Source organism: Rhinoraja longicauda, chromosome 6 (assembly GCF_053455715.1).
Source record: "Rhinoraja longicauda isolate Sanriku21f chromosome 6, sRhiLon1.1, whole genome shotgun sequence".
Lineage (NCBI taxonomy): Eukaryota > Metazoa > Chordata > Chondrichthyes > Rajiformes > Arhynchobatidae > Rhinoraja > Rhinoraja longicauda.
Window position 1 is genome coordinate 80,770,022 of NC_135958.1, and position 10,168 is coordinate 80,780,189.

The 10,168-nt window shown below is 54.2% G+C and overlaps 1 protein-coding gene across 1 annotated transcript in view; it reads left to right on the plus strand.

Moving 5' to 3' along the window:
* The first annotated feature begins 528 nt into the window (after positions 1 to 528).
* Positions 529 to 10,168, plus strand: part of LOC144594758 (carbonic anhydrase-related protein 10-like) — a 100,992-nt gene continuing 91,352 nt past the window's right edge. Inside the window, exon 1 of the mRNA XM_078401603.1 lies at positions 529 to 710. Within this exon, the coding sequence (XP_078257729.1) occupies positions 537 to 710 (174 nt within the window). The 5' untranslated portion in view covers positions 529 to 536. The remainder of the gene's footprint in view (positions 711 to 10,168) is intronic.

Consider the following 10,168-nt stretch of genomic DNA (forward strand, 5'->3'; position numbering starts at 1 on the left):
GGGCCGCTGTAGACCCAGACACTGTAGGCCCGGACACTGTAGGCCCGGGGGGCGCTCTAGGCCCGGACACTGTAGGCCCGGGGGCCGCTGTAGGCCCGGACACTGTAGGCCCGGACACTGTAGGCCCGGGGGCCGCTGTAGGCCCGGACACTGTAGGCCCGGGGGGCGCTCTAGGCCCAGACAGTGTAGGCCCGGGGGCCGCTGTAGGCCCGGGGGCCGCTGTAGGCCCAGACAGTGTAGGAGTGGACACTGTAGGCCCGGACACTGTAGGCCCGGACACAGTAGGCTAACGGAGTGTGTTCGGGTAGCGGGGCTAAGTGCGTTCGCCCAATGGAGGTTGCGGAGCAACCCGCCTCTCGGCCTGGGTGGCCGCCATGTCTGTGACAAGTGTCTGCGGTTCGTGTTTTAGCGGTGTTTTAGCGGTGCTTTAGCGGTGTTTTAGCGGTGCTTTAGCGGTGCTTTAGCGGTGTTTTAGCGGTGTGCAGCAGTGTGTGACGGTCGGCTGTGTTTGTGTTTGACGGCAGATCAGTGGCACGATGTACAACACGGGCCGACACGTGTCTCTGCGTCTGGACAAGGAGCCCCTGGTCAACATGTCAGGCGGTCCCCTCACCTACAGCTACAGGCTGGACGAGGTGAGGATTCACTTTGGCAGCAAGGACATCCAGGGCTCTGAGCACCTGCTCAATGGGCAAGCATTCTCTGGAGAGGTAGGCACCACGCCGCGGGGACAACTACACCCCACACAGTGACACAGGGACACAGGGACACAGGGACACAGAGACACAGGGACACAGGGACACAGGGACACAGGGACACAGACACAGAGACACAGAGACACAGGGACACAGACACAGGGACACAGGGACACAGGGACACAGAGACACAGACACAGACACAGGGACACAGGGACACAGGGACACAGGGACACAGGGACACAGGGACACAGGGACACAGGGACACAGGGACACAGGGACACAGACACAGAGACACAGAGACACAGGGACACAGACACAGAGACACAGAGACACAGGGACACAGGGACACAGGGACACACGGACACAGGGACACAGGGACACAGGGACACAGGGACACACGGACACAGGGACACAGGGACACAGGGACACAGGGACACAGAGACACAGAGACAGGGACACAGGGACACAGGGACACAGGGACACAGAGACACAGAGACAGGGACACAGGGACACAGGGACACAGGGACACAGACACAGAGACACAGGGACACAGGGACACAGGGACACAGGGACACAGGGACACAGGGACACAGGGACACAGACACAGAGACACAGAGACACAGGGACACAGGGACACAGGGACACAGGGACACAGGGACACAGGGACACAGGGACACAGAGACACAGGGACACAGGGACACAGGGACACAGACACAGAGACACAGGGACACAGGGACACAGGGACACAGGGACACAGAGACACACGGACACAGGGACACAGGGACACAGGGACACAGGGACACAGGGACACAGGGACACAGGGACACAGGGACACAGGGACACAGACACAGACACAGGGACACAGGGACACAGGGACACAGGGACACAGGGACACAGGGACACAGGGACACAGGGACACAGACACAGACACAGGGACACAGGGACACAGGGACACAGGGACACAGAGACACAGGGACACAGGGACACAGGGACACAGGGACACAGAGACACAGAGACACAGGGACACAGAGACACAGGGACACAGGGACACAGAGACACAGGGACACAGGGACACAGGGACACAGGGACACAGGGACACAGGGACACAGGGACACACGGACACAGGGACACAGAGACACAGGGACACAGGGACACAGAGACACAGGGACACAGGGACACAGGGACACAGGGACACAGGGACACAGGGACACACGGACACAGGGACACAGGGACACAAGGACACAGGGACACAGGGACACAGGGACACAGAGACACAGAGACACAGGGACACAGGGACACAGAGACACAGAGACACAGGGACACAGAGACACAGGGACACAGAGACACAGGGACACAGGGACACAGGGACACAGGGACACACGGACACAGGGACACAGGGACACAGAGACACAGGGACACAGGGACACAGGGACACAGAGACACAGGGACACAGGGACACAGGGACACAGGGACACAGGGACACAGGGACACACGGACACGGGGACACGGGGACACAGGGACACAGGGACACACGGACACAGGGACACAGGGACACGGAGACACAGGGACACAGAGACACAGGGACACAGGGACACAGAGACACAGAGACACAGGGACACAGAGACACAGGGACACAGGGACACAGGGACACAGAGACACAGAGACACAGGGACACAGGGACACAGGGACACAGGGACACAGAGACACAGAGACAGGGACACAGGGACACAGGGACACAGAGACACAGGGACACAGACACAGGGACACAGGGACACAGGGACACAGGGACACAGAGACACAGGGACACAGACACAGGGACACAGGGACACAGGGACACAGGGACACAGAGACACAGACACACAGACACAGAGACACAGGGACACAGAGACACAGGGACACAGGGACACAGAGACACAGGGACACAGACACACAGACACACAGACACAGAGACACAGGGACACAGGGACACAGGGACACAGAGACACAGACACACAGGGACACAGGGACACAGGGACACAGAGACACAGGGACACAGGGACACAGGGACACAGGGACACAGGGACACAGGGACACAGAGACACAGAGACACAGGGACACAGGGACACAGGGACACAGGGACACAGAGACACAGGGACACAGGGACACAGGGACACAGGGACACAGAGACACAGGGACACAGACACAGGGACACAGGGACACAGAGACACGGGGACACGGGGACACGGGGACACGGGAACACGGAGACACGGACACACGGACACACGGACACACGGACACACGGACACAGGGACACACGGACACAGGGACACAGGGACACAGGGACACAGTGACACAGACACACGGGGACACGGGGACACGGGGACACGGAGACACGGACACACGGACACACGGACACAGGGACACAGGGACACAGGGACACAGAGACACGGACACAGGGACACAGGGACACAGGGACACAGAGACACAGGGACACAGGGACACAGGGACACAGGGACACAGGGACACAGTGACACAGGGACACAGGGACACAGAGACACGGACACACGGACACACGGACACAGGGACACAGGGACACAGGGACACAGGGACACAGGGACACAGGGACACAGACACACAGACACAGGGACACAGAGACACAGGGACACAGGGACACAGGGACACAGGGACACAGGGACACAGGGACACAGAGACACAGGGACACAGAGACACAGGGACACAGAGACACAGGGACACAGGGACACAGGGACACAGAGACACAGGGACACAGAGACACAGAGACACACAGACACAGACACAGGGACACAGGGACACAGAGACACAGGGACACAGAGACACAGTGACACAGGGACACAGGGACACAGGGACACAGGGACACAGTGACACAGGGACACAGGGACACAGGGACACAGTGACACAGGGACACAGTGACACAGAGACACACAGACACAGACACAGGGACACAGGGACACAGAGACACAGGGACACAGGGACACAGGGACACAGGGACACAGTGACACACAGACACAGACACAGACACAGGGACACAGGGACACAGAGACACAGGGACACAGGGACACAGGGACACAGGGACACAGAGACACAGGGACACAGGGACACAGTGACACAGAGACACACAGACACAGACACAGGGACACAGGGACACAGAGACACAGTGACACAGAGACACACAGACACAGACACAGACACAGGGACACAGGGACACAGAGACACAGGGACACAGGGACACAGGGACACAGGGACACAGAGACACAGTGACACAGAGACACACAGACACAGGGACACAGACACAGGGACACAGGGACACAGAGACACAGGGACACAGGGACACAGGGACACAGAGACACAGAGACACAGGGACACAGGGACACAGGGACACAGAGACAGTGACACAGGGACACAGGGACACAGGGACACAGAGACACAGAGACACAGGGACACAGGGACACAGGGACACAGAGACAGTGACACAGGGACACAGGGACACAGAGACACAGAGACACAGGGACACAGGGACACAGAGACAGTGACACAGGGACACAGAGACACAGAGACACAGGGACACAGGGACACAGGGACACAGGGACACAGAGACACAGAGACACAGGGAAACAGGGACACAGGGACACAGAGACACAGGGACACAGGGACACAGGGACACAGTGACACAGGGACACAGGGACACAGGGACACAGGGACACAGGGACACAGGGACACAGAGACACAGAGACACAGGGAAACAGGGACACAGAGACACAGAGACACAGAGACACAGAGACACAGGGACACAGACACAGGGACACAGGGACACAGGGACACAGAGACACAGGGACACAGGGACACAGAGACACAGAGACACAGAGACAAGGACTCATAGAAGCATAGACAATAGGTGCAGGAGGAGGCCATTCAGCTCTTCAAGCCAGCACCGCCATTCAATACGATCATGGCTGATCATCCTCAATCAGTACCCCGTTCCTGCTTTCCCCCCATATCCCTTGATTCTGTTAGCCCTAAGAACTAAATCTAACTGTCTCTTGAAAACACCCAGTGAATTGGCCTCCAATTGGGTGGTGGGTGTATGGAACGAGCTGCCAGATGAGGTAGTTGAGGCTGGGACTATCCCAACGTTTAATAAACAGTTAGACAGGTACATGGATAGGACGGGTTTGGAGGGATATGGACCAAACGCAGGCAGGTGGGACTAGTGTAGCTGGGCCATGTTGGATGGTGTGGGCAAGTTGGGCCTGTTTCCACACTGCTTGACTCTATGACTCTATGTTGCGCCCTATCCAGTCAGTGGAAAGACTATATATGATTACAATCGAGCCGTCCACAGTGTAGAGATACAGGATAAAGGGAATAACGTTTAGTGCAAGGTCAAGTCCAGTAAAGTCCGATTAAAGATAGTTCGAGGGTCTCCAATGAGGTAGATGGGAGGTCAGGACCGCTCTCTAGTTGGTGAGAGGACGGTTCAGTTGCCTGATAACAGCCGGGAAGAAACTGTCCCTGAATCTGGAGGTGTGCGTTTACACACTTCTGTACCTCTTGCCCGATGGGAGAGGGGAGAAGAGGGAGTGGCCGGGGTGAGACTGGTCCTTGATGATGCTGCTGGCCTTGCCGAGGCAGCGTGAGGTGTAGATGGAGTCAGTGGGAGGGAGGTTGGTTTGTGTGATGGTCTGGGCTGCGTCCACAATTCTCCGCAATTCCTTGCTGGTCTTGGATGGAGCTGTTCCCAAACCACTCTGTGATGCAGCCCCATAAAACGCTTTCTGTGGCGCATCTGTAGAAGTTGGTGAGAGTTGTAGGGAACGTGCCAAACCTCCTAAGCCTTAGACAATAGACAACAGGTGCAGGAGGAGGCCATTCGGCCCTTCGAGCCAGCACCGCCATTCAATGTGATCATGGCTGATCATTCTCAATCAGTACCCCGTTCCTGCCTTCTCCCCATACCCCCTGACTCCGCTATCCTTAAGAGCTCTATCTAGCTCTCTCTTGAATGCATTCAGAGAATTGGCCTCCACTGCCTTCTGAGGCAGAGAATTCCACAGATTTACAACTCTCTGACTGAAAAAGTTTTTCCTCATCTCCGTTCTAAATGGCCTACCCCTTATTCTTAAACTGTGGCCCCTGGTTCTGGACTCCCCCAACATTCGGAACATGTTTCCTGCCTCTAACGTATCCAACCCCTTAATAATCTTATACATTTCGATAAGATCCCCTCTCATCCTTCTAAATTCCAGTGTATACAAGCCTAGTCGCTCCAGTCTTTCAACATATGACAGTCCCGCCATTCCGGGAATTAACCTAGTAAACCTACGCTGCACTCCCTCAATAGCAAGAATATCCTTCCTCAAATTTGGAGACCAAAACTGCACACAGTACTCCAGGTGCAGTCTCACTAGGGCCCTGTACAACTGCAGAAGGACCTCTTTGCTCCTATACCCAACTCCCCTTGTTATGAAGGCCATCTACTTCTGAGGACGTAGAGGCGTTGTTGAGCTTTCTCGGTCGTTGCTTCAGTGTGGGAGGCCCAGGAGAAGTTGTTGGCGATATTGACTCCTCGGAATTGGAGGTTTTCGAACATCTCTACTCCGCCTCTGCCATTGCAAACTGGGGCGTGTGGACCCCTTCACTTCCTGAGGTCAACCACTATCTCCTTCGTCTTGCGGGGCGTTGAGAAAAAGGTTGTCGTCAACGACACCAGGACACGAGGTCCTCAATCTCCGTCCCATATCTTGGGCTAGGTTGGTTTGTCCCGTACGGGACCGCCCTTGTCCCGTATTAAGTAGGGTCTCCCAACTTCCCCGCTCCCAACAACGGGACAGAGGGCGACGTCACCGCCCCGCACCCCACGTGCCGCCATTGGTGGAGCGGGAGCACGTGGCCGCTGGGCTGGGCGAGATCACGTGGGGCGCGGGGCGGTAACATCACCCTTTGCAAGCATGCAGGTGCAGCAGGCAGTGAAGAAAGCGAATGGTATGTTAGCATTCATAGCAAGAGGATTTGAGTTTAGGAGCAGGGAGGTTCTGCTGCAGTTGTACAGGGCATTGGTGAGACCGCACCTGGAGTATTGTGTGCAGTTTTGGTCTCCTAACCTGAGGAAAGACGTTCTTGCCTTAGAGGGAGTACAGAGAAGGTTCACCAGATTGATCCCTGGGATGGCAGGACTTACATATGAGGAAAGACTGGATAGACTGGGCTTGTACTCTCTGGAATTTAGAAGACTGAGGGGGGGATCTTATAGAAACATATAAAATTCTTAAGGGGTTGGAGAGGCTAGATGCGGGAAGATTGTTCCCGATGTTGGGGGAGTCCAGAACCAGGGGTCACAGCTTAAGGATAAGGGGGAAGTCTTTTAGGACCGAGATGAGAAAACATTTCTTCACACAGAGAGTGGTGAATCTGTGGAATTCTCTGCCACAGAAGGTAGTTGAGGCCAGTTCATTTGGCTATATTTAAGAGGGAGTTAGATGTGGCCCTTTTTGCTAAAGGGATCAGGGGGTATGGAGAGAAGGCAGGTACGGGATACTGAGTTGGATGATCAGCCATGATCATATTGAATGGCGGTGCAGGCTCGAAAGGCTGAATGGCCTACTCCTGCACCTATTTTCTATGTTTCTATGTTTCTATGTTTGTCCCCTGGGTTGGGAGCGGGGAAGTTGGCAACCGTACCTGGAACAACAAACACAGGAGCCCTGCTGTAAAAACCTATGGCAACAACGTGCTGAAGTATTTATCTCGCTAAATATTAAACCGTGATTGTCAGCACTCCTGCCTATTGATTGCCAGCCTTTGTTTTCCTGAGCAAACAACACTCCCTTAACACAAAATGGCTAAGTGTTATGTAATGAGTGTCTCTGAGCAGGACTGCTGGCTTGCAAGGCCCTGTGTGTTCTCCCAGAGCACAATTAGCTGCAAACAACAACTGGGATTCATTACAGATTATTTAACGGTCGCTAAAGATGTCAAGGTGCAGACCATGGGGGGGGGTGACAATAGACAATAGGTGCAGGAGGAGGCCATTCGGCCCTTCGAGCCTGTACGCACCGCCATTCAATGTGATCATGGCTGATCATTCTCAATCAGTACCCCATTCCTGCCTTCTCCCCATACCCCCTGACTCCGCTATCCTTAAGAGCTCTATCCAGCTCTCTCTTGAATGCATTCAGAGAATTGGCCTCCATTGCCTTCTGAGGCAGAGAATCCCACAGATTCACAACTCTCTGACTGAAAAAGTTTTTCCTCATCTCCGTTCTAAATGGCCTACCCCTTATTCTTAAACTGTGGCCCCTGGTTCTGGACTCCCCCAACATTGGGAACACGTTTCCTGCCTCTAACGTGTCCAACCCCTTAATAATCTCTCCACGACCATCGACTCCACAGTCAAAAAGGCCCAACAGAGGATGTACTTCCTGTGGCAACTGAGGAAACACAATCTGCCACAGGCAATGATGGTCCAATTCTATACTGCTATCATTGAGTCCGTCCTCACCTTCTCCATCATGGTCTGGTTTGGCTCAGCCACCAAGCACCACATCTGGAGGCTGCAACGGATCGTTCACACAGCTGAGAAGGTTGTTGGCTGCAACCTTCCCCCCCATTGACGAACTGTACACTGCAAGGGCCAGGAAGCGAGCGGGCAAGATCATCTCTGACCCCTCTCACCCTGGCCACAAACTCTTCGGAGCACTTCCCTCTGGAAGGCGACTCCGGACTGTCAAAGCAGCCACAGCCAGACATAAAAACAGCTTTTCTCCACGAGTGGTAGTTCTACTCAATAACCAAAGTCTGTAGTTTATTTCCACCCACATGTTTAGACCGTAATGTCGTATCCTTATTGTTTTGATGTGGTTATGCTTTATTCTTAATTGTTAACTGTATGTTTGTGTTGTTATTTGTGAGCGGAGCACCAAGGCACATTCCTTGTATATGCATATACTTGGCCAATAAACTTATTCATTCATTCACTCATTCATTCAGACTCCACTGAAGATAGACACAGAGTGCTGGAGTAACTCAGCGGGACAGGCAGCATCTCTGGAGAGAAGGATTGGGTGACGTCTCGGGTCGAGATTCTTCTTCAGACTGAGAGTCAGGGGAGAGGGAGGCACAGAGACATGGAAGGGTAGGGTGTGAAAACGAGAGATCACAGGGGACGAAGATCAAAGAAACTGTAGAATGGATCATTCATCAGGGGAGGGTGACAATGATCTATTCCACATCTCCCATGGTCTTCGTCCCCTGTGATCTCTCGTTTTCACACCTTGCCCTTCCATGTCTCTCGTTTCTCTTTCCCCTGACTCTCGGTCTGAAGAAGGGTCTCGACCCGAAACGTCACCCATTCCTTCTCTCCAGAGATGCTGCCTGACCCGCTGAGTTACTCCAGCACTTTGTGTGTCTACCTTCGGTGTAAACCAGCGCCTGCAGTTCCTTCCTACACTAACCCTATAGACTCAATCCCTTTCCCATTATTCAGTTCAGTTCAGTTGTTTATTGTCCCAGTTACCGAGGTACAGTGAAAAGCTTTTGTTGCGTGGTGATAACCGGTCAGCGGAAAGACAGCGCACGATTACAATCGATCCACTTACAGTGTGAAGATACATGATAAGGGAATAACGTTTAGTGCGAGGTAAAGCCAGTGAAGTCCGATCAAGGATAGTCCGTGGGTCTCCAATGAGGTAGATAGTAGTTGAGAGAGCAGTGCTGAACTACCATCTACACCGAAGATAGACACGGAATGCTGGCGAACCTCAGCGGGACAGAAGTAGGGTCTCGACCCGAAACGTCACACGTTCCCTCTCTCCAGAGATGCTGCCTGTCCCGCTGAGTTCCTCCAGCGTTGTGTGTCTATCTTCACTGTAAACGGCTCGATTGTGATCGTGTGCTGTCTTTCCGCTGACTGGTCAGCGTGCAGCAAAGGCTTTTCGCTGTACCTCGTCGCTCGGTACACGTGACAATAAACTGGACTGAAACATCTGCCTGCGTGATGGTGTGAGAGGCGAGATTTCTCGGCTGTGGTTAATCAGGTCCCCCCGAGTGTATTTATTTGTGAAAGTCATCCTCAGTTTTGCGGGTGATTTACGTGACCTGTGAATTTTATCTCCCGATCGTCGACAATCCTGGAGCCGGGGAAAATACACAAAACCCTTTCAAAACAGCTGCGTTTTTCTGCAGCTTGGCGAAGAGCAGCCAGATTTCAGCACAATATTGATTTCTCTGCTGCCGAAATAATCCCTCCCTTAATAATCCTTCTGTTCTCTGCGTTTCCCTCCTGTTCTCCATCTTCCTCATCCGGGGGGAATATAACACAGCTAGTCGGACGAGCGGAGTGTTTCAAATCAGACAAGCAGTTACCATTGATGGAGCCCTAGTGACTGGGGTGATGAAAGGATGGCGCTTGTCCCGGGAATTGGGCGGGTGGGCGGGAGAGAGAGAGAGAGAGAGAGAGA